General features: G+C 35.9%; 3 protein-coding genes across 4 annotated transcripts; 2 read left to right on the plus strand and 1 right to left on the minus strand.

The window, feature by feature from the left end:
• Positions 1–387: 387 nt before the first annotated feature.
• On the minus strand, positions 388–7,819 carry LOC135691565 (uncharacterized). 2 transcript variants are annotated; one of them, XM_065209445.2, is made up of 7 exons: positions 7,699–7,819; positions 5,374–5,437; positions 3,973–4,108; positions 3,263–3,357; positions 2,853–2,986; positions 1,084–1,160; positions 388–894 (listed from the first exon to the last, which is right to left on the minus strand). In XM_065209445.2, exons 1-7 carry the CDS (start codon positions 7,784–7,786, stop codon positions 760–762), a joined length of 729 nt encoding a protein of 242 aa, XP_065065517.2. In that variant the 5' UTR covers positions 7,787–7,819; the 3' UTR covers positions 388–759. The 2 variants fall into 2 exon arrangements, with proteins under 2 accessions (XP_065065517.2, XP_065065518.2); XM_065209446.2 differs by having other exon boundaries at positions 395–894; positions 3,272–3,357.
• A 23-nt stretch (positions 7,820–7,842) lies between these two features.
• Positions 7,843–27,079, plus strand: LOC135691561 (DNA excision repair protein ERCC-6). Its single transcript, XM_065209441.2, has 17 exons — positions 7,843–7,965; positions 10,464–10,769; positions 10,899–11,019; positions 11,314–11,401; positions 11,539–12,157; positions 13,002–13,148; positions 16,187–16,313; positions 16,826–16,996; positions 17,544–17,720; positions 18,024–18,140; positions 18,982–19,077; positions 19,657–19,902; positions 20,252–20,362; positions 20,590–20,804; positions 21,701–22,128; positions 22,649–23,020; positions 23,610–27,079. Exons 2-17 carry the CDS (start codon positions 10,477–10,479, stop codon positions 24,251–24,253), a joined length of 3,972 nt encoding a protein of 1,323 aa, XP_065065513.2. The 5' UTR covers positions 7,843–7,965; positions 10,464–10,476; the 3' UTR covers positions 24,254–27,079.
• LOC135691564 (uncharacterized) lies at positions 13,159–16,138 on the plus strand. The gene is made up of 3 exons (XM_065209444.2): positions 13,159–13,939; positions 14,065–14,116; positions 14,561–16,138. Exons 1-3 carry the CDS (start codon positions 13,815–13,817, stop codon positions 15,566–15,568), a joined length of 1,185 nt encoding a protein of 394 aa, XP_065065516.2. The 5' UTR covers positions 13,159–13,814; the 3' UTR covers positions 15,569–16,138.
• Positions 27,080–27,849: the final 770 nt, after the last annotated feature.

Here is a 27,849-nt window from a genome sequence, read left to right on the forward strand (position 1 = left end):
TATTATTATTATTATTATTATTATTATTATTAAAACGACACTTCAGAATTATTGGGGAAGCTATGTCGTTTCGCATAAAGGCGTTTTGGTATCAGTCTTTATTACAACGAAAGACCCAAACTTGTGCAGACAGGACAAGTCTGTCTTCTCTATGTTGCATTTTGGCTATGTCAGGCATTGACAATCACAAACTGGTCAGAAACAAGGAATCTATAAAACGAGCAATTCTATTATAGCGCTATTCGATACAACTACACATCAGCTGCAAGCTGCCAGTATCCTACCTGCTCATCTATAAACTAGAACTGCCTTCAGTAGCATGTTGTTGCTTCGGTGCCATTATTACATAGCTCTCTCTATTTTCATCTCATCTACCATGTTTTAAGTTCCAGGCAGCATAGGTTGTAGTAAATCGACACGACACAAATTCATTTCGTGTCTAACATATGAAATTTTCCAAAATACAAGCGTGTAAAACACTACTTAACATCTTCTGTGATGCAATTTGGAAATCAAAATTTATTCGAACTTTCTATGAACAATAGCAGAACTTCCAAAACCACATTTTTTAAGAAAAAAACCGGTGACAGGTTAAGGTCGATTTTTATAAGAAATTGATATCTAATAAATATACAGCATAAAGGTTCTTATTGCCTTCAATTAACCTTCAATTAACTTAACTATATAAAAACACAATTTACAATGTATATTCAAAACGTTCATTAATGTTTAAAAAGAGTGGTCATTTGGCAATCTCCTTCAAATTAATGACTTCATCGTTTTTAGTACAATGATTAAAGATGCAGTTGAACTCACAAGAATCGTTGTTATGACAACAGTCATTGTGCAACCCAAATTGCCGGTTGGTAAGATAAAAGACCTGCCACCTCCATCCTAAAAAATAAAGATTGCTAGCCATTCTAAAAGCAAAAAGCTGGAATGACAGAGGCATAAATATTTCTAACTATAAGGTGTTATGACGCAAACATACGTCAATACTTCTTAACGTTCCATAACCGAACAAAAAAGTGCTTATATAAATGATAAATCGAAAAAAATGGATCTAATATAGAAAATACTTACCAATGAAAACTTGCCTAAGAATTCCCACTCGCAAAAGCTTTTAGAAGTGTCATAACATTGGTCCCTGATGGTTATGGCTAAACGAAATAATAAACAACTTATGTAAGTCTAAAAACCATTTCTGATATCAACATGATTATGGAATGCTGATTTCTGAAGGAACTGAGTCAATGTGATGAGGCAGTATTCAAAGATGATTAAAGTTGTTCTTTGATACTGCTTCCTGAGTGAACAGAAAAATTGGATTTGAAAATAGAGAGTGAACAAATAAAAAAAACAACAAATAAATGGCAGTTAATAGGTTGATGTATGGTATCAATTGCCTCTAGCGAAACCAAAGAAACATTATTCACTAAATTTGTTTCAAACTGTGTTTGCCATTTTACATTAAACAAAAAGAGAGATTAAATATCAGACTCTCGCGAAAATTTGATTAAATTTTTCAAATGCTACCATGTACTGACTTGCTTCTAGCTCATAAAACTGCTGAAATTTCTATGATTTATTTTATTCATCTACACTTACGTTCAAAAAGTATTGGGACACACTTCGAAACTTCAAAGACATTTTATGCAACAAATTTGGAAAGACTTTTTTAAAATCCTTCTCATTAAAAAAGTACGGCAGCTATTTCCATGAAATTTTCACAAGACATTGTTGATATTTTGAAGCCTTTTATGTACGCCAAAAAATTAAAAAATCATCGACCATAAAATTTCTATAGGTCTCGAGACGAAAACATGGAAGCTCTGAAAACTCAAGAACTGAGTTAGGAGAAGCGCTTACAAATTGCTTTCTACTAAAATAAAGCAAATGGATTTCGTGAAATTGCATCAATTGTCGGCTGCTCATTGAGTGCAGATTTTCTGGTGTGTAAAAAGTTTTTCGGTACAAGATCAGAAAAAATTTACCAAGGGATGGCAGACCGAAGAAGTTTACGACGCCGAGGGACGACAGTTCTTTACTGAGGGAACTGCGAAGTAATAGGTTTGAATCCTTACCAGGCATCGTGTTGTCATGTAAAAAGAAGCTAAATAATGGAACATAAGCAAAAACATGGCTATAAAGTTATGAAAAATACAAATTTTCCAGCGTTATAAGAAAAACAAATGCTCTCTCAAAGCAAAAATTACTCATCGATGATGAGTACAATGGCTTCTCCTTTAATGTTACGCAATTTTAAAAGTAGCTTGAATAAATGCAATAATTTAATAAATTTGTAGCATTTTCGTCGATGAAGTAAACTTTTTTTGAAGCTTAAAAGTTTGATTTTATAATTTCTTTAATAATTTTTTTTGTTATGCAAACGTGAAATTAAAAAGTTGTATTTGTTTGGACAGCTCTAAAATTTTTGGAAGGTCATGTGACTTTGCCATTGTTAGGCCATTCAGCCCTTCTGCATATTTTGCTGTTATAATCAGGAAAATCGAAAGAATCCTGTGTTTTCTTGGTTAATCTTCATAAGTTGAAGCATTTTGTTAACTTTTTATTCCATTTTGGGGTAACTTGGGCCTAGATTATTTGTAGAAAGACTGCCTAAATCTGAAAAAGTTTCCGTTGCAAAACCGAATACAACGGAACGCCACAATTCGTTTATCGAATTCGTCCCAATACTTTTTGAACGTAAGTGTAATATGTGAATAAATGCAAACTGTAATTATATATCGATCTAACATGATAGGCATAACCACAGATGTTTTGCTATGACAAATCTTTGAAATCAGAACATTTTTAGTAATGATATAGGATATATTTAAAGGAATCCTTACATTTTGAATCTTTTTTGGTGACTCTTCTGTACAGAGACCCAGCCTCAAGCGACAGGGTTACTTGCCCACCTTTTTCAGATGGCATTAGGTACCTCAGATGTACTGGCATGGAAGTAGTAAAGTTTGATGACATGCTGTAAATTAACAGGGCAAAGAAGTGAGTTAGTCCTGAAAAAATTCACCATGGGCTCTAGGATGCTTCACATTGATCTAATGCTGAAACGGGCATGTGAAAAACAAGAAAAACAAAGGAATTTTCAGACAAAAACTTTAGATAGTAGGTAAAGAAATTAATTCAGTATTCATGCAAAACAGGGTACGATATAACAAGGTGTGAATTCATAATTTATGTTGCACATTATTAGAAAATGTTTATTAAAAACTGTTCTTAAAATACGTTGTCTGCATACCTATCATACCTTTCTTTATTTGGGTAAATTGTTACAATTTGATTATCACTTTCATAAGTTGGCTTCTCTGTGTTGAAATGGTACTCTGTCAGTACCTAAAAATCAGAAATTGAAAAAATTGGATTAAGTTGATGAAAAGGTTAAATGTGTCATGCTTTGCAAAAATAGAATCAGTGCTTTTATTGAAACAGCAAAACAACTGAGTGCTTAATAATCAGAAAAAACAGGGAAGACAGATCTTAAATTGATTTAAAACTATATGAATGTTAAAACTTTCAGTTTCACAGCATACTTACCCCTAAATTTCATGATTAGGATTTAGAACAAAATTTAACTGACATTTAGATTCAAGTTTAGAATTTTTTAGAATAAGTAGTGTTCAGCATTTTTTGGCTGTATAACAAAAATATTTTGATGCAAGCAGATTGTAGCCACTCACAAATTAAACCAAAATAATTGAGTTGAATGAATCTGGTATATGATTCGCAAGACTGTTTCATCAAAATATACATTTGCAAACTATCATAATAACAAAGTCATTAATTTCAATGTCATCCTGAAAAGAATGTTTAAACCAATTTTAAATACTTTTCAGTCACATGCAAAAACGCACCTACAGGAATTAAAACAAAACTGTTATCTAAACTTGCTTTAACAAATGTATTTTTAATACCAAAGTAATTTATAGATAGCTTTACTGAGTTACCAACCATTGACCCACCATATACCACCAAGTTTTTTATTTTATCCATATCTATGTACATATGAGCTGGAATTCTCTGTTTGATCATAAATGTGCAGCTTTTGTTTTCAGCATTTTGTACTACCCAATGATACCAGATGTTCCTATTGAAATAAAATGGAGAAATGTTGTAACCAACTAGAAATTTGTACTGCTTAGTAGCGTGTATTGACTTTCCTGCTAGATTGATATCTCAGTGTCCACCTGAGTTTCTAGGTTCGTGTTTTTATACTGCCTGGTTTGCTGCTTGAATTTTTATCATTTTTGGACTTCTCAACGTTCTTGATAGTTTCTTCTCTTCAACACATGAATAGCCTTTTGTCATGACATAGATATGATATTTTTAAAATAATCAAATTTTTGTGGAGAAATGTTTTTCTTTAGACAATGAATACTTCCACTAAATACTGTAAATTGCTCCCACAGTTCATTCTGAGCATATACCTGCTAGCTCAGCCATTATGCAGTGCCACCAAGGCAGGGGGCAGGGGGCTATGGCCCCCCATTTTTGCATAAAAATGAAGCTTTTTTAAATCTTTTGTTGTGATTGTTAAAATCTCCCTTGGCCCTCCAACTTTTCAACCTGTGTTGGAGCCCATGCTGTGGTGTGGGTACCCCACGGGACACCCTCTATATAACAAAAACTTAAAATTTTCACTGATATATTGGCAGATGCATTGTAGATTCAAAATTATTGGCTGCAAACTCCACCCAGTCTCCCTAAAAGCATGTAATTTTCACTCTTTTTTAACCATCATTAATGTCTACAATAATTTTATAAGCCCCTCCCCTCGTATAAGCCCGCCCCTCGAATAAGCCCCCATCCAAAAATATCAAAAATAAATAAGCCCCCAGGGGGCTAATTCGAGGGGGGCTTATGCAAGGGGGGCTTACTTAGGTGGTAAACCATTAAAATATTTAAACGAAGAACACGAATAGACCTGGGCTTGCAAATGTTTTGAAGCAACTTTCAATTAACGGAAGACTAGCTCCCCTACGAAGCCCGCTACGCGGGCTTGCCAGTGGCCCTACGGCAGGGTACATAGATTAGCCTCGGAAAAGACAAGAGGTGTATTAACCGAGTAAAGGAGTAAAGTAAGCCTTAAATAGAAAGGGGGTAGAGGCTCCCCCCTTCCTAGCGATAGTCACAGGAGTGCGAATTTAATGCGCACAAGAGTGCAAGCAATTTTTTTGATCACGTGACCTGTGCGGAGCCAATTGTTTTTAAATCGAGGTTAATACACCTCTTGTCTTTTCCGAGGCTAATCTATGTACCCTGCCGTAGGGCCACTGGCAAGCATGCGTAGCGGGCTTCGTAGGGGAGCTATTGGTGACTATTGTTTGAGTAAACAAATCTGTAAAATCATACCTATGGAATCCATTTCCAGCAAGATCCTGAAAAGACTCTGTGAGCTCTGGAGATCTTTTATTATCTGAAATTCAAAGAATTCTGAGTTAATATCATACTTTTATTAGTAAGCTTGCATTGGAGCATCAGTGAAGTAAGTGTTGCTAAAGCTAAAAAATATTCAAAATAAATTTACCACAAATTTACTTTATAAGTCTTATCATTCTTATCATAAATTCATAATTTGATCTTTGTTGCAGCAAGATATCATTTTAGGATATTCTAATATTTTTTCTTCCAAGACAACTATCATACCTCACACCCCTATTAAAAGGGTATTGCCTTTGGGGGTTTTTCGGTGCTTTCTGATTTTTTATTTTAACAGTTGGGATTTCCATTTATCAAGAATGTGTCATTGCTGTGAATCAGATGTTAACTTCCTGTAAAAAAGCTTGAAAGTAACAACTCTAGAGAAAGGGTCTAAAATGTACATGTTCAGGATTGTGGAGGTGGGAACAGGCTTGCTGCAGCATGGGTGAATACAGGGTGTTGCACAGTCATTAAAATTAGGCAATTATTTTTACCATAATCTTTTATTTTCCTCCTTACAGTTAATACATTTAACTCTCTTTACCCAATAACACCCATGCTAAGATTTTATTCAAAATATAAGAAATTCAAAGATCATCCCAGACTGTGAGCAGGATGGTTTTTAAAGCATGCTGCTCATGCCGCACAAATATGCAGTGCTTTTGTTATGCAAATATTTTACCAAATCTTACCAATAAAGATTCAAGTCTGAAAAGTCTGTAAATAATTATGTGGTACAAAAAGTCTGTAAAGACTATGCTAGATTACTGTGCTGCACAACTGCTGGTATGGGAAGAAAGTTGACTAGGTTAGAAGTTGTAAAGGCGAATATTTCCAATTTCCTTTATCAATACTGAGGAGGTGCACTGGAGGTGTAAACTTTTGGATCTCAAGAAATTTTCAACTGCATGTTGGATTTGCTGGGGAATGGAAAAAACCTTATTAAGGGCAGAAATTTTTGATGAAAAAGACAATTTGAATGCCTAAAATTGACTTGACTTGTTGTTGCCAAAAATTGGTAAATATCTACTTTCTAATTTCTACAAGAGCCCTCCTTGCTATTTTGATAGCACTATACCACTGGTGTATCAATGTTGCTTAGCAGGACAAATTGCATTTCAAACATCAACGCTCACAAGACATGAAAATAATATTTCAGACCAGAAATCAAGATGACTTTCTTGAGCAAGGTGATTTTTTTCAATTTTTGGTGGTTGAAATAATCAACATGGTAAAGGTAAGGGTATTGCCTTTAAAATCAGATCTAGTTGCTCTGGTTCCCGGGAGCTGGGCCCCCATTATGTCACCGCCCTTGACCATGAGGGAGGCCCCATAAACCCCTTGTTGAGTAATTTTAATGTGCAATTGTCAACTTTTATTCTGTATCTGTCCCTGTGCTACAGCTGGCTTCATGTTTGATGCAGTGCAGACTAGGTACAGGTGGGTTTGGTGGGTGTGAATGAATTTTGACTGATTGCTGTTTCAGTAATAGCAAAGCATGGGCACCTTCACTGACAGCTCAGAAATATTTTTCCTTGCAGCTATGCAAAAGGGTTTTGCTTTTCCAAGTGGGGAAAATTATGGCTGCTTGCAAAGTGAAAATAACATCTCTATTTTAATTTGTTTTACACCAAATCTATGATATTCAGCAAATGCAGTCAAACAACCTGCATATAAGACCATCTTTTGCAAAATAAAAGAGGTACTGAAAATTGATTTTAAAGGATAGTTAAAAAATAATTACAAAAGGGACAGAGAAGAGCTAGATGAAAACAATGAGAGTAAAGTATTAAGTACAATGTTTAAAAAAAGTGCTGGTGTGGTGTCCACTGAGTTGTTTGTAAAATATTGAAAATTCAACCATCAGTTAGAGCAAATAGTAGCTCTTTCGTGAAATTGAAGAATTAGGAGTTTTACAACTAATACATGCATACAAAACAAAACAAAATACGAGACTATAACATTATAGTATATTCATTTTGTAGCTTGACAGAATAAAATATGGATGTTGATTTGGATTTGCAAGACTCAAGCACATCTTAGTTATAAAACTTAAAAAGCTGCAATGAGTTGAAATAGTCTATTTGGCCATTTGATCTCCTGTCAAATCACTCCCTTTTTCTGTCTGCTTTTAGTTGTTTGGATTGATGGTTCATCGCTCGCATCGCAGCATGGATGCGCAGCTCATTTTAACTCATAACAGAAATTGAAAATACATGGCAAAAACTACTTAAACTACTCTGATGCATACCCTACCTTGTATGGTTACTGAAGAGGCTTCTAAATGCAGTTTAATACATAAATAAAACAACAAAGAGACGTATGAACTGCGAGCAACTTCCATGTTTTGCAGCCTCGAGCCTGATTGGCAGCTATATTTACCTCGCCTCGCTTTCAAAAACCAGGTTTGTTGTTGCACAACATGGAGAAATAACCGGGAGAAAGGAGAGGACTGACCACGAGACAAGAAGGTGGATAACATTCCATGTTCTTTGGTTAAATTTGTTATGCTGATAATAAGCGGTATGTTGCTTGTGATACCTCTTTCATTGGCCTGTAAGATGCTAGTTAATACGAGAGAGATAAAAAAGACAAGATTCTACTTTGATGTGCGAGGGACAAATTCCAATTATTTCCCGCTATTATCAGAATTCAGTTCAGACAAAAAGAGCTAGCTGGCACCAGTAATAGATTTTTATCTTCTTCGTAAGCTTTGTCATTTCTTTTATTATCTGGACCACTTGAAACACAAATCCTGTCATGTGGATACAATCCAGTTGATATCATTTTTGTATATGTGAAGTCGAGAGGATCATCATTGCGGACATGTGTCCTCTACTAGATTACACATCTTTAACTCCACCAATCACTTCCTAGGGTGTATAACAGTGCTGACGCCTGTAACTTAAATTAAGCTAAAAATGTTAATGCATAAAACATGGATACAAAACAAAACTATTCATACAAAATCAAGTGCTAACTATTCATCCTAAGTTCTTCTGGGGCTCATCAAAGGTGGATCCAGACTACAGCAACCTATGCAGAAGCATGAGTCAGATCTTTAGAACAAAAAATAAAATGGAAACTATCAAAATTTTTAATCAGTAATTTTTTTGGGCAAATTCTTTATAAATGTTTGTCCTAGTTCTGCCCCCGTTGATACCAACAACATGCAGAAGACAAGACATCTATTTTGCTGACTCTCTTTCGGCCTCTACACAGAATAGTTGAGTGGTGATTCTAGGAATTTATCTGGTCTGTATTTTCTGAATCCAGAAACTTGTTTGTCCCTCGAGAGCCAATCACCATTTGTTTGACCTATGCAAACGTTTTGTAAGCCAACCTGAGTGTACTTCACCTCTGCAATCTTTAGCAGTGAGCATAGGTAAGATTTGATTTATCAAATCAGAAGTTGAGCTTGCCTCTGCACAGCCAAACAACAATAGGAATCAAAGTTGACCTATGCAATTGTTTACAGTGGACCTATGCAATTGTTTGTTGCAACCAATGAAATGGAAATTGACAATCACTGTTTCATTCCTGCTAAGCAACTAGCTAAGTCAGTCAGCCAGCCTTGCAGTGTCTGTTCTGTAGTGTTGTGGTATGACCACTGTGTTTGGGATGTAGATGATCATGGTTCATATCCTCCCAGGGTCAGGCAGCTCAGAGGCTTTTTCCTTCGAATTGAGGTAGATTTTGTCTTTTCTTTGCAAGTTGTTTCCTTAGATTCCTTTTTTGGAGCCCCCTATTCAATATCAGTGATAATGATTTTATTTAGAAAAAAAGTTGTTGTTTCCAACTGAAAAGGGCGTGGCTTCTCTTTCTGACAACTTTTGCCTAGGTCAGAATTAAGGCTGGATCTGTGCCTGCTCCCGCCGAAGTTTGAAAGGATAGGATGGAAGCTCTACAAATGAGAGCAAAAATCATTTTACTTTATGAGTGATATCAAAAGCATTTTACCATGCTTGCCATCATTGCCAACTTTGCTCAAGACAAGTTTACAAACCTTTATGATAGTTTGTCATCATTATCTTTGGTGCCATAATTATGATAACATACTTCAGCAAAGAAGTGATAGTGCTACAGCCCCCCCCCCTCCCCAGGTGTAATAGGACTGGAACCTGAATACTAATTTATGCTAATGCTTATGATATTCTTCCTGTTTGTATATGTTGTAATCGCTGTAAAGAATCAGTTTATATTCTCTATATGAGTTGCACACCATGTCTTGCTGTTGCTCTCTAACTACATAAAACTCTATTACACTGGCTCTGGCATACCTGCTTATCTCAAAGATATCCCTCACCATCCATATTCACTCATTTTCCTCTAAATGTTACCTTGTGCTCTTTTTCCACATTAAATTTTTAATAAGCCTCCCCAGTGCTTAATCAAATTATTATGGTAGTTAAAAAACCCTAAAGTTGCTTCTAAATTAAAGAGAAAAGCAGAATTAGGGCCACACTTTAGTTGTTTCCATGTTGTATGTCAGCACAAATTAACACATAGCAAGTCACTATTGTTAAAAGATAGTCAGTATTGTTGTACTGTAGTAGTATTTCTTAACATCACCTTTTTTGTAATTAACTTTGGATTTTTGCTGAAAATAGTATTTTGAAGTTGTAAATTGAAGTTTAATGAAAGTGATACTATCCTATATGCATCACTCTGAAGCTTCACAAGCAAGTTTTTAAGTTTGTGCTTCAGTGAAGAAATGTTAAAAGACAAGAGAAGGGTGCCTCTTCGTTTTTAAAATAGAGATATGTAGGAACTCACAAATTGAAAAAGCATTACCAAAAAAATTAAAGGACAAACTTTCGAAAAAGATTAATCTTTGAAAGAATCAATAAAATAAATCAGCTCTGCATACTAGGGTAAAAATTCAAATGTTTAACCAACACTTCCTAACATATTGATAACAGCAGCCCCATTTGATAAAGCTTAGCCAATGGTGCTGCACATGGGTAGCTAGCTTGCATAGTGTAAGTAGAGTATATGATATCAATTTCTTCTGTTTATAGCCAAAAGCTTGATATGAATTCTGAAGTGGATCAGACTTGTCAACTGACAATGGATGGTGACCATGAAGCTGAAGAAAGAGAAAAAGTTAGAAGCTATGGTATTGAAATAGACCGTCAGAAGATCAAGAGCATTCCTGAAAATGAGCAAAGTACTGCCTTGAAAGACTTGGGTGTTAGCGTTTATGAGCAAGAAGAATTTGAAGAGAGTGTGCTTCAGCAAGTTGATGATGCCATTGAAGAACAGAAAAGAAGGATTTCAATCAAAGCAGCAGAAAAGAATCTTCAAAATATAAAAGATGATATCAAGTGAGTTGTTTTTTATCTTTTATGTTTAACAGGTGTAACTTGCAACTGCTCCCATTTATTGTGGATAAATTTAAGGATGCATTCTCTAAAATGTTTGTTATAAGTATATTCTTGTGATCCATGCTGTAGATCAGCTGAAGCAGAGATAGAGAAAGTAGAAAAAGCAATATCTGCATGTCAAGGTGCTGCCTCTAATGACTATCATGTTAAAAGGAGTTTGGCCTCTTTAAACAGCCATAAAGAAACGAAGGTGAGCAATTGTGAAACATGTTTCTTTTCTGCAATACTGTTATTATTGTTTTAATTGGTAATGTAATTTGATGTAATTTTTAAAGGCTACTAGAAAATGGAGAAAGTTTCAGCATTTTGGATGATCAGAGACTTAAGAAAACATTTTATGCAGCAACTGTTTTCAGTTGCTTTGCAACATAAAGACTATGCAAACTTCCAGATAATGTTGAATTTTTTATGTTAAAGGCCCCTATTATATTACAATATTGGATTGAAATTAATTCATCTATGCTTCAAAAATTTATTTTTCCAGGTAAAGCAGCTTGAGAGGCTTCGTGCCAGAGAAAAATATGCTTGCAAAGACCTTGACGAGCTTATTTCAAAGATCAATGAGAATAAAGGTATGGAAATGAAATTAAAATGCTTGATTTTTGTGCCCCTTTGATATCATTACTGTGGCAAATATTTTCCTCCATTGCGACATATAAGGTTTTTGACATGATGAAGTTATCCAGGTTTAAGTTTACTTGCCTTTTAGTTGATGGTTCTGTTAAAGAGCACAGAAATTTTGATTTGGAAGAATTTGGAATGGTCGACTTCGAAGGTACGAAAGAGTTACATACAGAATTTCACGTGAACAAACCTTCTACGTCTAAACAGAGTCAAGAGGAAAGTTTTGAGCAAGACGATTTTGTTGATAAATATGACAGAATCAAACGAAGAAAAAGGCAGCTAGATATTCGAAATGAGTTCAGCGATAGTTATTCATCATCAGAAGAGTATATCCCATACCCAGACGAAGTAAGTGACGATCTAACAAGTGAAGGAGATGAAGAAGATAATAATCTAAGATCCAAAGCCACCTACATCCCTAAAAAGAAGCAAAAACAAGAAATAGGAATGCACCACAAGGCAATGAAAGCAAAGCTTAAATCTAAAAAGTCTAAAACACCAAAGAAAGTTGTTGACGATGGAAATATAATTGCATACCAACAACGACTTAAAGAACTGAGGCTGAAAACCCGTCTTAAAAAGACAGGTAGTTTCGATACAGTTGCAGATTCTGATTTGAGTGAAGACGAAGAAAACGATGACAAAGAGATCGCATTAAAAGGAGGATTCAGTCTCCCTGTTAAGTTATGGAGGAAACTTTACAAGTAAGTCAGAGAACATCGTTTTTATGTATATAATACTTAATTTGCGTAAGGAAGAAAAAGAAGATAGTTCGTTAGGACCTGTTTTGTAAACACCAGAATGTCACAGAGCAGTGCCAGATATGTTTATTCATATGAAAAGGTACTCAGCATCAGTTACAGTGTACAACCTGGAGCTATCCAATGCATATTAAAATTCAAAAGGTTAGAAGGAAAACTGTTTATTTCTGGACTGTTTATTACTGTTTGTTACATATAAATTAAAATGCATTGCATCAGAGAAATGATGCATTTTATTTATAATCTTTATTAAAATGTTTATGGAGCGCATGATTTTACTAAGCTTAAATTTAAAATTAGAGCATTGCAGGAATGCAGTTTTTTCTGTTAACCGAAGCTAAGAAAGCTTTTTTAAGGGTTAAAACTTCTGGTATTCAAGCCAAATACATTATGATGGACCAAGCTGGGTAGACAGTTGTCACAGTCTGAAAGATGCAGAAGCCTGAACTAAACCTCCAATTTTCCAGCTAATGATTGCGGGGGTCGCCTAATTGATTTATTACCCTTGGGTTGCTATAATGTTTATTTTCCAGTTTTTCTGTCTTCTTGAGAAGAAAGGGCAATAAGTAAAAGTTTCCACAAATGTAGCAAAATCAAAGGAATCACATATGCTAGCTATTTCGAATCATATTCCTCTCCCCTCACTCCCAGAAATGTTACTGTTTTTGTGGTTGGACTATGTTGTCCATTTTGGCGATTTTATATCTGTTGTGAATGCTTTTGTACACGGATGCTTTTGTGGCTGAATTTTTCTTGCAAGCTTTTACAGGTATCCTTTTCGTCCAAGGTATCAACGGACTGGTGTTAAGTGGCTTTGGGAGCTTCACTGTCAGGATGTTGGAGGGATATTAGGGGACGAAATGGGGCTGGGAAAAACCATCCAAATTATCGCATTTTTAACTGGCCTTAGGAATTTGCTGCATAAAGATAACAGGTAGGCCTAGCTATCTTTGCATTTAGTTTTCATTATAGTTAACATGAAATTGAAAAGCTTTTCGTAAATCAGCAAAATTATATGTTGTTTATGTCATTTAGAAATATGTAAAGTTATAGGCATCAGAGAGCACAAAGTAAAATTTGCATTCATGAGTGGAAGCAATGTTGTTAAATTTGCTTTCCTTGATGAAAGTCATAAACAGTCACTGGAAAATTTATTGATAAATTTTCTGAAAGACAGAAAAATATTCCTGAAATCCTTGCTAGTTTCCACCAAATCCTTGCTGAAATCTTTTGGTGCATGACCCTTCCTTTGACATCTCGATACGAAACGTTATATAGAAATTCGTTTGTTTTTCCTAGTAAAATTTTACTTAAATTCCAAGTTTTATTCTATTACATTGTACATTACGAAATCTAGTATATCCAACATCAACGTCATAATCTGTTTCCACACAATCAGCCGTCACAGATAGTGAGTGATTTTCCATAGAGTCACGTGATGCGTCGAACTGTTTCAATTTGACGTCATATCTGTTAAGAATCCTATAAATCGAGCGCCTCTGTGTTCTGAGCTAAGTTCAAGGTTCGAACGCTTTATGGCAGCACTGTTACTTTATATCAACGTGTTCATATTTCGTTCGATTTTGTGCATACATGGTGCATGATGTCTTCAAATAATTCGCAAGAAACCATTGTGAAAAGCTCTATAAGAAGATATGAAAATGATTTGGCAGAAATGGAATTGGAATTGTCCAGCGTGGAACGTATCAATCTTGTTTTAACCAAGTAAGTAATACACGATGTATTCATCTTTGTTATTGATAGAGAAATGGACTCTTCAACTTCTTTCCCTTTTTATTTCGCTAAATTTGATGGTTTTTAAATGATCATTATCGATTCATTGTTCTTAGAAAAATTGAAGAAGTGGAGGAGAAAGATAGGAAAAAGAAAGAAGAGCTAGAGGTAGTAAATTATCATGGTTTTCACTGCATGTGTAGGAATATTTTGAGATGCATTGATTCTTTACTCAAAGTTTGTTTAATTTTTTACTATAAATGTCTTGATGAATCCCCGAATCGCGACGAACTTTAAGGTTCATATAAGCCTAGTTCATGGATAGGGTCTGAATAGAAATGAGATAATTTTTTCTCGCTATGTATCTAAATGAAAGCCTGGGTCTTATTGCGTAATATAGTCATCAGAAATCATGGTTAGTCTCTTATCTCATGGCTACTTGATGTTGCCTTGGGAGTTATTATTTCCAAATAGTTTTTGCCAATTTGATGTAAATGTTGTTTACCTTCCTCTGCATCAATGAGTTTTTAACTGAATGTTGTGTCTAAACGAGGAATTTTGGGTTTCGTCTTGGTTTGCATATATATTTGCAACACTTTTTCGATTTTTTAGGCACAATTTGAGAAACATGAGAGAACCCATTTGCGAGATATGCTAAATATTCAGAAGGATATCAACGTAGAGCTGCAGCTTCAACAGCCTGGAAAAGTGAAGAAACTGAAGGAAGAAAAGCGAAATCTGACAAAACGGTTAATGTCAGTGCAGTTGAAACTAAGCGAAAGCCAAGCAAAGTATGAGAAAATGCAAATAAAAATGAGGGAGCAAAAAAGCATCGATGAAGGTATTAAGAGTACACTAGATTGTTGGAAACAAGACGAAAAGGACCTGGTTACTAAGGGTAATCGACTTGAAGCGAAGGTAAGAAGTCTGAAAAAGAGAATTAGTGAAACAGAAAGGAGAACAGCTTTGATTGAAGACGAACTGGCACGATGTGAAGCGAAATTTAATGAGATGGATAAGGAGGAAAACACCGCTAATTTTGTTCAAGAAAAACATAAAGTTGATAGGAATTTGCAAAAAGTGCAGCAAAAATCACAATCTCTCACGTTTTCTAATGCAGTTAGACCTGTCGAAAATGGCAAACATATCGAGAAAACATTTTGGTCTCATTTGAAAGACAGTATAAAATTGAAAAGAGAGGCTCGTGAACCAGTGAATGTAAACGAAGCAACAGCAGAGGTGTGTAGTGAAATAGTCCCTGAAATCTTTATTGACCACGGAGAACTTGAATCGCTAGAAGAAGAGAGAAAAAAAGATATCTTCAAACCATTGAAACAGCTACTGGATCTAGCCAAAGCGAATTTGAAGCTGGTGAATGTAAACAAGACATTGTGTACAGAAACAAAATTTCAGGTTGAGCAGAGTGGAGCACTGGGCAGTTATTTGGAACAGCTGATGGAAATGGGGACCAAGTATCGAAAAGAGGCTGCAAAAAGAGTACAGAAGATGGAGATGAAATTAAAGGAAGCAGAAAAACAGACATGTGATATAGTTGATCTAAATTCAGTTACCATAGCATCAAATAATGAGGTTTTGCTCGAGGCAAATCTTGAAAGATGAAGAAAGAAAATATTAGCACTTCAACAGTTTATTTGCATATATAGGTTTCTTAGCTTCCTAATTACTTGTATTCTTTTAATTATCATCATCATAAATTGCTCGAAGAAATCATTTTAGAATTTGTTTCTCTTCAAAGTTTATTCTTTTAATTGGTAACTTGTTTTATTAAAATCATCTTGGCCACTCCTCAAAATAAAAAAGGTACACATTTCTGTCGTAGAATACAAATTAAAATTTCATAAGATGGTTCTAATATATGTAGTAGAATTTTTATTCTCCCATTTGTTGCTGTTTAAGTTATCACCTCATGCAATATCAATGGAAATTATGATTTGAGAATCTACGTTTCTATGTCCTTTCAAACTATACACACCTCCTTCTCTGTCCTTAGTTATCTCCTTCAACTGAATCCTTGATAATTTTTTCAATGTCAGCAACCGATTTCTTTTTCTGATCCATTTTCACACTCAGTAAAGGTAGCATTATTCTTCTACTTGCTGATAGTAAAGCTGGTAGTAAATTAGAAACTCTAGCAGCTATTGAGTTCTGCTTCGGTACTTTGCGTAGTGGTAGTATTCCATAAACAGTGGAAAAACTGTTATTTTGATTTTTCTTCAGGTTTGGACCGACAATTATCGTATCACCAGCAACTGTACTTCATCAGTGGGTTAAAGAATTCCACAAGTGGTCTCCTGAGTTCAGAGTTGCAGTTCTTCATGAAACTGGTTCTTTCGCTGGTCGAAGGGTTAGCTCACTTATTTATGGTCTTCCGGTCCCTTCAAATTCATGATCAATTTCTTTGTAAAGATCTAAGATACAAGATCAAACAATTATTGTACCAGTTTTTGGTGTTTGTTTTTTCCGGTTTTTCAAAATAATAAAACGTTATATTAGAGCTTATTCTTCTCTATTCAAGAAACCCCTTTTGTAAAGCAAGCATATATAGGACGAAAGCAATAATGCAGGTTACCCGTTCTACCTACAAATAGTTTCATTTTACGGTGTTTTCCTCATCTTGTTTCTTTCCTTTCTCGCACGTTAGCATTGTACAACTAGCTTGAAAGCACATTTTGTCGTTACAGTGAAGTTAGTGAAAAATGTCATATATTTGAGATTTTTCGTGAGGTAAACATTCATCATTTTTTATCAAAGCCCGTTTTCTGCTCAGATCTCTATGTAGATCATGTCAATGATGAATACATGAAAAAAGCAGTTTATTTGTCGTTTCCTTTCTCAGACCTATGCTTATTTTAACAGGAAGCTCTCATAAACCACATTGCGAAGGACAAAGGTGTCGTTGTGACGTCATACACAAACCTGCGAATTCACCAAGATGAGCTGCTTCGATATCAGTGGGAATACATAATTTTGGATGAGGGACATAAAATTAGAAATCCGGATGCGGAAATCACTCTTACCTGTAAGCAGGTAACCAAGATTTTGGATTACTATGTGATTTCATGGCATCAATTGCTAGACCAATTCATTTCTTTGACAGGGTGGATAAATTTTTATTTGTTCTGTATTGACTAGTTGGGAGGTGCATTCTCAGCTCGTAAATAGAATATATTGTAGACTAAACGGTCACAAAAGCGTTTATATTCCGATATCATTCCGCTTTGATACTTTCACTGATTTACGCTGCAGTTTTCATCCTCAAATAAACTTTCAGTTGTGAGCAGAGAGTTATCTTGTTTGCCTATTGAAACAAATCTTAATGCAATATTTTCTTATTATTATTCGAACTGATGTCTCGTTAGCTTGGCATCTGTTTACTTATCTAATTTTGCACTCAGACAGTGCCATACATTGCCACATATTGACAGATCTTTTCTTTTATGCTTTGAATGAGAAGCGCAGCGATCTCTTCCCTTAAATAATCATTTGACTTTTTGTAATGTTCGTTGGCAATGCAAGTGTGCACTAACATTTCTTTTTACATTTCGCTAACATTAACAGTTGTTTTTTTAATCAGTTTGCAACTTCTCATCGTCTCATTCTGTCTGGATCCCCACTGCAAAATAACCTCAGAGAACTTTGGTCCTTGTTCGATTTCATATACCCTGGCAAACTGGGGACCCTTCCGGTGTTTATGTCGGAGTTCGCAGTGCCGATAACTGCAGGTGGATATGCCAATGCAACTGATGTTCAAGTGAGTTCAGCAATTAGCCTAACCAAGCAAGTAATACATTGTATGCAGAACTTAGATTTCTGCAAAAATAGGATCCGAAATCTGTATTTTCAAACTCAAATTGCATTTGTCATTTCTTGCTTTCATTTGGTTTTTCTGTTATGCTGATTTTCTGTTTGCAAACACATCTTCTCATATTTCTTTTTGAGCTCTTCATTTCACAAGCTTATTTACTTATTTGTTTTGTCTATTTTTGATGAATAAGGCAATTTTTAACAAAAAAAAATTATTTCAAATCTGAACCCTGATTTTTTCTTACTTCAGGTTCAAATAGCCTACAAATGCGCCTGTGTTTTAAGAGACACTATCAGTCCTTATTTACTGCGACGAATGAAGAAAGATGTAAACACGAGTCTTAATCTGCCAACTAAGAACGAACAGGTAGGCCTGTTTTCATTTATAGTTGACAAGAAGTAACAACGTCATGATAAGATTGCAAGAAACAAAGAAGGAACATTAAGGTTCTCTTCTCTGTGTTAGTTAAGTTTGGCCTGCATTCGAAATCGAAGTCAGACATGCTTAAAGAAGTATCCTTGGATGGCTCTGTGTTTATGGAAATAATAATAAGCAGCGTCGTGTTGTCTGTTACATATCGCCCATTGAGTTTTCCTGCCCCTAAAGAGATAAATGAAATGGTAAATAACGATAAGCTCTGGTGATTCGTTTAAAAGTTCTTTGTTTATCGCATACTCTCTTTTTTTATAAGAACCAGTAAATTTAGGCTCAGACTGACTGTTCTCAATTTCTTCGAAAATTTGAGATTGTTCTTAATTGTTCTTAAATTAATAGGGTGTTAGCAGTGCGATTGCTAGCTTTTCGCTCTAGGGAGGTGTTCAGGCCTCATTTGCCAACAAAGAGAGTGAGACAACCTTAATTTGCCGACAAGTTTGAATATTCACCGAAAAAGCACCGATACATCGCTAAAAATCCTCGTTTTTAAGATAAAGCGTTGTTCAAAGTTGCATCTTCCAGTTGCTCAGCCTCAATTTGTTCTTTATTTGTTCTTAACTTTTAACCAATTTTCAGGTTCGTGATCTTTGTTCCTTTGAAAAATTGTCCTTATAAAAAATGAGTGTATAGATAGTGCCCTTTTTTGTACTTTGGTTAACGATTTTACGTCAATGTTTTGCCTAAACAATATCAGCTGGTATGCAAAGCTATTAAAAGCCATTTTATTCCAGCTTCACAGTAGCATTGTAAACAAAAAAATTGCCCAATTTAGGTGCTGTTTTGTCGCTTGACGGAAGAGCAAAGGGATTTGTACAAACGATATATCAATTCAAGAGATGTCGTTTCAATTCTATCTGGAAAGATGAAGGTACATTTGCATAATAAAATTCACTCTTGATCGCTATGCATGAAAAATTGTTTCTGCTTTCCTGGTTATACAAAAGATGAATTGATTGAGAAATGTTTTGTGTCCTTTCCTTCTGCAAATCAAATTTTTATTGCCTCAACTTTAATGCAGAGTCGTAATTACTTGGATTATGATATGAAATCGAAGAAATTGGCAGATTAGTGTTTTCTTTTGCCATTAGAAGCAATTTTTCATGGATGCCCAGTTCCAGGAATTTCATCAGAACCTGGCAACCGGCGAGTCCCTCCGCTTACTCACCAAACCATCGCCCCTACTTTTACCCCCACTTTAGTGAGAATGAAACAACTTTAGTAAACTTATAGACCCCCACTTTAAAATGTGAGCCTTCTACCCTCAAAATTAATAAAAACCATGGTAGAAGTAGATGGGATGCATTGTATTAAGGAGTGTAATCCATGAATATCCGCAGATTGTTTCAGATTTATCAGTGATGCTTGTTTTTCTTAGGTAAACTAAGCCTGATTTGCTTTCTCGTCTTTTTTGTTGTTGATTATCAAGCAGTGATGATTTATGATTCAGGTTTTCCCTGGACTGATTATGCTACGGAAGATATGCAATCATCCAGATTTGTCTAGTTCTGCTGGATCACTTGACTGGATGAATTCATCAAAAGAATCTGCTGAATCTGAAACAAATGTTGATGGCAAACGTGGAGGTGATTATGGATTCTGGAAACGGTCAGGAAAAATGATAGTTGTAGAATCCCTTTTGCGATTATGGAAAGAGCAGAACCACAAAGTATTATTGTTTTCCCAAACAAGACAGGTAAGTCTAGATTTATTAAAACGTTTCCGTTGTCTGTAGATTGGAAATAAAGAAGATGAAAAAAGAACTGCATATAGTCAAACCTTGACGTTGTCTTTGGTACGAAAATGAATCCCGATGAATGCAATGAAAATAGAAAGAAACTGAACTCCAACATTCACAGTTGTGTCCAGCTCGTATCCCCACAATTGATTATCAGTAAATAGGCAATTTTTTCTTAAACGATCACCAACTTAGTATGTATCATTGAAATTTACGCTTGCAAGAGTAGTAAATACACTTTTCGGTTAGTCTTGTCAAAATTTTGAGTCTTGTCAAAATCAAAGTCATTTGTTTCTTGATATTCTAGATGCTGGACATTTTGGAATCGTTTGTCAAGGAATCGTCTTATTCCTACCTACGAATGGATGGCTCCACATCTGTTGGATCACGGCAACCTTTGATTGAAAAGTTCAACCAGGTACCGTATCAGTTTCATTTCGAATGAATTTTAAAGCATTGATGCAGGGAGCGTTGTTTCCATCTTGTACAGCAAATATTTTGAAAGGGAAATAATTAAGAAAGACTTTTTCGTAGCGTTTTGTCTTCATAGAGGGCACATAACCAGATAGATTTCTAGACTTTCACAATAATTGGACTATTTTCCGTATCTATACCTAATTTCCATGCATTTTCTCTTCGTTACAGGACAAATCAATTTTTGTATTTTTACTTACTACTCGCGTGGGTGGCCTTGGTGTCAACCTGGTCGGTTCTAATCGTGTGATTATTTTCGATCCGGACTGGAATCCGAGTACAGACACACAGGCCAGAGAGCGCTCATGGAGGATAGGACAAGAGAGGCATGTTACCATTTACAGGCTGCTAACAACCGGGACTATTGAAGAGAAAATCTACCATAGGTATGATATCAACCATTCTATTTTGTTTATACCAATTTGCATCAATGATTAAAGGAAAACCGCTCTTTTTCAGAATAAACAACTTTGCCTTACTGCTTTGTTCAGGAAACATGCAGGTATTCTCCTTTATGAGCTCAAAATCGACTTCTGTTGAGACTCTTAACTGCGAGTTTTCACTCTATTCGATGAAAATATTTGTAAGCTGAAAGTGATTTGGCTTTTGTTGAAAAGCTTTTGATAGTGTTCAAAAACATTTTAAAGTGAATTGAATACTGTAAATTGAAAATATTTTTATTCTAATATTAATTTAAAAACTGTGAAAACCTCAGCAATTCAACTGCCAGTTTTGAACAGTGGAGCCTAAACCAATGCTGATTTGTTGTAACATGCAGTGGCGGACACCTGGGGGGCGAGGGGGGCGACCACCCCCCCCCCAATACTTTAGAGGACAATGGTCTTTTATTCCAAAACAATGGGAAATGTGACGTCATCTTATTAAAACAATAGGCTTGTCCCCCCCCCAATAAGTGTCCGCCCCTGGTAACATGTATCAATTGGAATCCATTAAAATTGTTCCTTTGTCACTGCTTTTGATCGTCTTATGTAAGTGAGTGATATCAGCATGTTATAATGGTACAGCTCGACATTGTCCGGATCAGTTATGCTTTCTTCGTTTGTGCCTCGGGCAGGCTGGAGAGAGCCTTCAAAGATGAGGGAAAAGTGGCCACTCCATAACTTAAACTCTTAACTACTTCAGTTTTACCGTCAGAAGCTCTGTAAAAATTGGTCTACTTACCATTCCTATAGACTTCTCAATTACTATTTCTGTAGCAAACAATTCTTCGTCCCGCTATTATCATTTAAATGTATTCTGAATGACTGTTATCTATTTCTAGGCAAATATTCAAACAATTTCTCACCAATCGGGTTTTGAAAAATCCAGCGCAAAGAAGGTTTTTCAAGTCAAATGACCTCTATGAACTGTTTTGTTTGGGAGACGAAGGACCCCGGAATAACACAGAGACGAATGCAATTTTTGCAGGCACTGGGTCAGAAATAAAACTTGGGGGAAACAAGGATAAATTGCAAAAAGTAGGAAGTAAAGCAGTAAAGAAAATAAAAAAAGACATTAGGACAAATATTACGAAAAAGTCAAAACAGAGATTTGTTAAAGCAACATCGTCAACTGTTATTTCAACCGAAGATCCGGAGAATCCCGATAAAAAACAAAGAGAAAGGACTCAGACAGATAAAATACAAAAGGACACCTCGAACTGTCAAAAAGATGTTTGGTCGATAAGAGGGGATGACATTCCTGCTCAATGTGAGTAAACTTACTTTCTGAGATCAAAAATCTGGGGCTTGTTTTTTATTAAAGAAAAATTTCACATTTAGGTAACATGATTTTACTGAGCTTTTAGCTGAAGCCAAAAATTTGTAAAATATCTGATAGGGAATATTTTATTGAATTAATATTCATTCCAAAATTGAATTGTCTAATATCGAGACAAAATCGAAAAATATTTCCTCAATTGGCAAAATTCTAGCAACTCAAAAATATTTACCAAGGCAATGTGCTACCTTTGAAAATTACATTTGAACTAAGTCCATAAGCTCGCTTTAAATTTTGTAGCTTTTTGCCTTGATTCATATTTTTTGCGTTTCTTTGTGCTGTAAAATTTAGTTTTCTCTGCTAACTGCTTTTGTCCATCTTCCATGCCACAAGTCATAAACTAAGTGTGCGGAGCCTTTAAGCATGGAGCGATGGCGATTTTTACAGTCCCATGGCACATTAAATCGAATCAAAATATAACTTCTAAAATGATATTTGGTTAATCTTTAAGGTGAGATGATTTCAAAAGATGGTGCTGTAGGTGAAGATGCAGGTAATGCACATTCAAAAATTGCGGATAGGTTTATTTGCACACCTCGAAACATCTCTGAGAATGGAGAAGCTAGTGAGCTTCCACAAAAAGACTCTGAGACTGACAAAAACTTGATCTTAGCAAAGAACTCGATTCAAGCTAGTAGTTCAAAGAGATGTATAATTGAGCAAGGAAAGAAGAAAAGGAAGAAACGAAAGCGCAAAAATGCAGAAGTCGAAGGGACAGAAATTGAATTTTTAGATAAAAACACGCGGCATCAACACAAAGATGAAGAACAAGATGTTAAGAAAAAGGATGAAGATGTCTTAATGGCAATATTTGATAAAACAGGTACTTTTTCAGCCAATATCCTGTAGGACTTGCTTTTGATAATCATCTTTCAAGTTTCTTTAGATACTTAAACGCGCAATGTCCCGACGCATTTTGATGGCCATTTGAATTTCCAAGTGTTTAGACTACACAATAGACCTATTGCTACGTGTCCAATCAGCAACGTAAGGCTGTACTGTCTAGTAGGCCATCACTACGCTGCGCTCAAGCTGGACATACCAATATTAACATTTGATGACGTCGGTGCAACGTCAGCATTCCAGTTTGATGACGTCAGCGAGATTCTCTTCGTTTTCGTATTTTCTTGATAAATTGATAAATCGTGTACAATTGTACTTGATCCACCTGTTTTTTCAATTTACTCCTGAATTTTTTCGTAATGATTTTAATTCATTTAAATCAAACTCGAAGTTAGTCAAATTTATATCGCTTTGGAAATGTTGTAAACATTACAAACCTTCTTCTGGACATTTGATATTTAGCTACTTGTAGTCTTATACCTTCTCACTATACAGTATTCATCCATGATTGTTTCAAAGTTCATGGTTTGATTTCGAAAAGTATCATTTTCGAATCTTGTTTGTTCTAGGTGTACACAGTGCTTTGAAGCATGACAAAATAGAAGAATCAGGAAACCCAGATTATGTTCTCGTAGAAAACGAAGCAAAGCGTGTGGCGAAACATGCTGCCGATGCTCTTCGAAAGTCCCGCGCTTTGTGTCGAAACGCCGAAATTGGGGTCCCTACCTGGACGGGGAATAACGGATCAGCTGGGCTTACATCAAAGAAACCCCGGTTCGGAATGAAACGAAAATCTCTTGTGCAGAATACTAGTGATTCTTCAACTTCTAAAAAGACCTCTTTCGATGGTTCAGAGTTAATAGAGAAAGCAAATACTGAAGACTTGTCATCGGCAAGTTTGTTGAATAAAATGCGAGCTCGTAAGGCACTTGAAGGACGTTCAGCGGAGGCAGAATTGGACTATAATCAGTATCGTATTCAAGGTCAAGCATACGGTTCGGAAGAAGAAGAACTAATTAAAGAGATCAGGCATTTTGTTGCACTACGAGCAAGAAATACAGGGCAGGCAACGACGCAAGAAATCTTGAAAGAGTTCAAAGCGAAAATTGATGGACACAAAAATGCTCTTTTTAAAGAGATGCTCAAGCACGTTTGCTATTTTAGAAAAGAAAACGGGGAGGGTACCTGGTTTCTAAAGGAAGAATACAATTAGCTTACTTTTGTAACAGCATTATTTTAATATTGCCGTAATGCTAACAGTGGATATAATCTTAGAAGACCCAAGGATGCTTAGCCACGTCACAGAATCAAAGTTCCGGCCCATTCAGGTCCTGCTTACACCACGGCTGCTCTACTGCTCTGTTTTTTCTTTCACAAAACAACGACTTCACATTTTAGATTTAAGTTGTAAATAATATATAATAGTTTTTATTTCTTAACAGCATTGTGTTTCGTCAATCTAAACAGTTATTGGTATATAATATTTTGTTTAATGTTCAGTTAAACTGTTTATTTGAAAACTAAGATGTCACCAGAGCGAAAAATTTTTTTTTGTTTATCACTCTGAGTAGCAAGAACTCGTTTTGTGAGGCTGGGATACAGCGGCTTATCTGGTGAACCATTTGCCTTAGTCTCTCTTAATGCATATCTAAAATCCATTTATCCTACCTTAAAGCCCCGTTTTTATCATTTTCGGAAAAATCGTGCTTTCAAGCCTTTCAAGCCTGGTTTTACTTTGTCAGAGTTTTTCTTTGAAAAAAGCAAACATTTGAGTAAACTAAAGCTTTCGTCTGACACTCTTCAGAGTTTAAAACGTCAGAACATAGATCGAAAACTCTACCCTAGGAAATATATATACCCAGTTGTGGATCGAAATAGGCCAATCAGAAACGCGAGCACTGTTGAGATGACTGTTGAGGTTGACCAATCAGTGCCGCTTGCCTATTGAGAATGTTACCAATGGAGTCCTAAGATGAAAACGAACTCCTTTTGTCTACAAAATAGCGGTTTTTTCGTGCTAATGAAGATAGATTCAAAAACTGCTAGATGGAATGACGAACGGGCTTTACCAATAATACGAAACATGTCGCCATTATAGTTTGCACTCCTACCTCACAAAAGAATCCCGTTTAGATCTGTGTTGGACCCCATCATATCGAAGTACTATGAATAATTTTCAACCATATTGCCCTATGGGTGCAAGCAAGTGACGGTTTCAAGTTGAACATTTCTCGACTGCTAATAGGAATCACTGAAACTAGGAGGATTAAAGAGAAAGCTTCACTGAGATGGAACGACTGAGTACTGTGAATTTTGCAGATATTTTGTCTCTGCGGACTTTTTGTTCTGTTTGTATGCCAATATTTCTCAAAATGTGTTAAGTTAAGAGACAGTTGTCCCCGACCCCCTATAATTTCTTCAACCTATGTAGTGCTAGGAATTGAGATGGCGACCCAAAATATGGCAGGTATAAGAAAAAGATTGGAGCAATCTCAGCCTCTGTCCCTCAACCCTGTGCTCCATGTCTCCATAATTTAGTTTCAGAAATGTAGTTCAAATCTAAGCACAGAAATGTTTATTTAAGATCCACTCAATCTGCGCCACCACATTGGTCTACAATACTTTACTCCTAGTTACTTCGAGGCTCTGGTACCTTAGGGTACTGTCCCTCATCTCCTATCACTGTGTATTATATATTATATTATGTATCCTGTGCTTTGACCCTAGCTGCCTGGAAACCGGGATTTGTTCTGCTCCATGGAAACAGAGGACCCTATCGCCATTGATTATTCACAATAGGCAACGTCATATATTTGCTAATCTAAGTGAGGCTGCATTGCAAATAGTAATTATGCTTTTGTCGGGCAGTAAGTAGATGTCTGTAACTAAGCACCCTAAGATAAAGGACCTTTGATGACTCTATAGCAAGTCTACGTCATTTCTATGCCCACGTCAAAATTGTCAACGATAATTTAATATGGTATTTGAATATAATAAAGAGAAATAATGGTATTCCCGGAATTTTTGCACGCCTAGTGATTTTGTCATGGGAAATTTTGGGAGCATGGGCTCTTAGAGCCTTTTTATTTGTTCTGCGTCAGCCTCGAAAAGAAATTTCCTTGCCGATGGGTTTATATCCAATTTAATTTCTTGTTGAATAAGAAATAATTACTTCAGAAGCAAAATTTACTTCTTTTTTGACGATCTTCAAGTAAAGAGAGAGTTGATCTTTGAAGTACATTTTCCCTAACGTAGTGAAGCACTGAATAAATAACGTTAAAATGAAGAAACAGTTTTGAGCATCTTGATCTCTGTATTGAAATGCTAACACTAATTTTTTATAAGAAATATAAGTCGAGTACCCCCAGACATTGAGTACTGTACCCCCAGTAAGCTCCACTATTCATTACTTCTTCGACGTTTCTTATTTTGTTGTTATTGATCCGTCTGTGACTCCTGCCATTATTATGAGAGACTGTGATTATGTGCGACTGATTTGCGTTGCTTGGTGAGTATCTCAAGATTAAATTTTTGTGTTATTGTCTCGTTTTAAGGCTTTGTCCTGGTTACGGCTCCAGCAAAAGGATGCCCACATTGGTAGGGCACTGGCATGTCACAACACGAAGAGGGCATTTGAACATCGAGTCACTTGGTGCTTCCTGTGACGTATGGCAGGCGGTTCAGAGTTACCATGCCCTCAAGCCGCCACTTCCGTAAATTCGACACCAACTGATATGATAGTCAATCATTTCATTAGAAATAGTCCGCAGGGCATCTGACGAAGGGGGACGTTAAATTTTCCCTTGGCCCCCTCCACTTTTCAACCTGCGTCGGAGCCAATGGTCCGTTATAAAGGTAATTCGAAATGTAGTACTGTACTGTACTCGAAAGGTAGTACTGTACTCGAAAGTAATGCTTCAGACAACCTAATCGAAAAACCACCTTCTTTTGAAACAAGAAATATAAACCTTGAATTTTATCTGATAGGATTTAATTGTTTGGTTGCGCCTAGTGGTCTTGGAAAATGGCTGTCAAAACAAGTTGGTGCAATGACCGCTGAAGCTTAGAGGCTGCGGGGCCTAAGTCCCAGGCCCCATAGTATGCTTATTAATATTGATAATGTAAAATTAGAATGATACAAAGTGATCGTGTTTTTTTGCTTTTTTCAGTTTAAGCCCCTGTAGAACTTCGCTCCCTCCCATTCCGTGATATGCCCCGTAGTCCCCAAGTTGGGGAACGCATAATACTATAATCAGTATCATCTTGCAAAAATAAGGGTGCAAAGAAGGGCTGTAGAAGAGGGGGACTCGGGGGACTCAGCCCCCCTTTAACTTTTCGAAGGGGGCTGCACCCCCTTTTCTTTTTTCGGGATAGTTCCAAAATATAATGGTTAATTTCTGCCAAGATGAAATCTTTGATTAATTTTTTAAATTTGCATTCATGAGTGACCTAAATAGCCCTATTGATAACTGAAAAATAAATAAATGCTGGTAAAATTTTACTACTTTAAATTTTTTATTTTTAAGATTTTCTACTCAAGTAACAGGTAGACATTGAAATATGATTTAACCCTAGAAAAAAGGGAAGAAATTGATATTGAGGAGGCATGCAAACAAAAACAATTGTAACGTTCATTTTGTATAGTATATACAGAAAGCGCTATGGCCCCCTCTACATTTTTTGGCTCTACGCTGCCAAACTTTGGCAGTGTACCACTACTACTGGTACAAACTTTGTACCACTACTACTGGTACAAAGGCCCAGAAAAGATCCTCAGTTGCGTTGCTAAGCAGTACGCACTGTGTCCAA

Source organism: Rhopilema esculentum, chromosome 13 (assembly GCF_057945365.1).
Source record: "Rhopilema esculentum isolate cy_ngs chromosome 13, ASM5794536v1, whole genome shotgun sequence".
Taxonomy (NCBI): Eukaryota; Metazoa; Cnidaria; class Scyphozoa; order Rhizostomeae; family Rhizostomatidae; genus Rhopilema; species Rhopilema esculentum.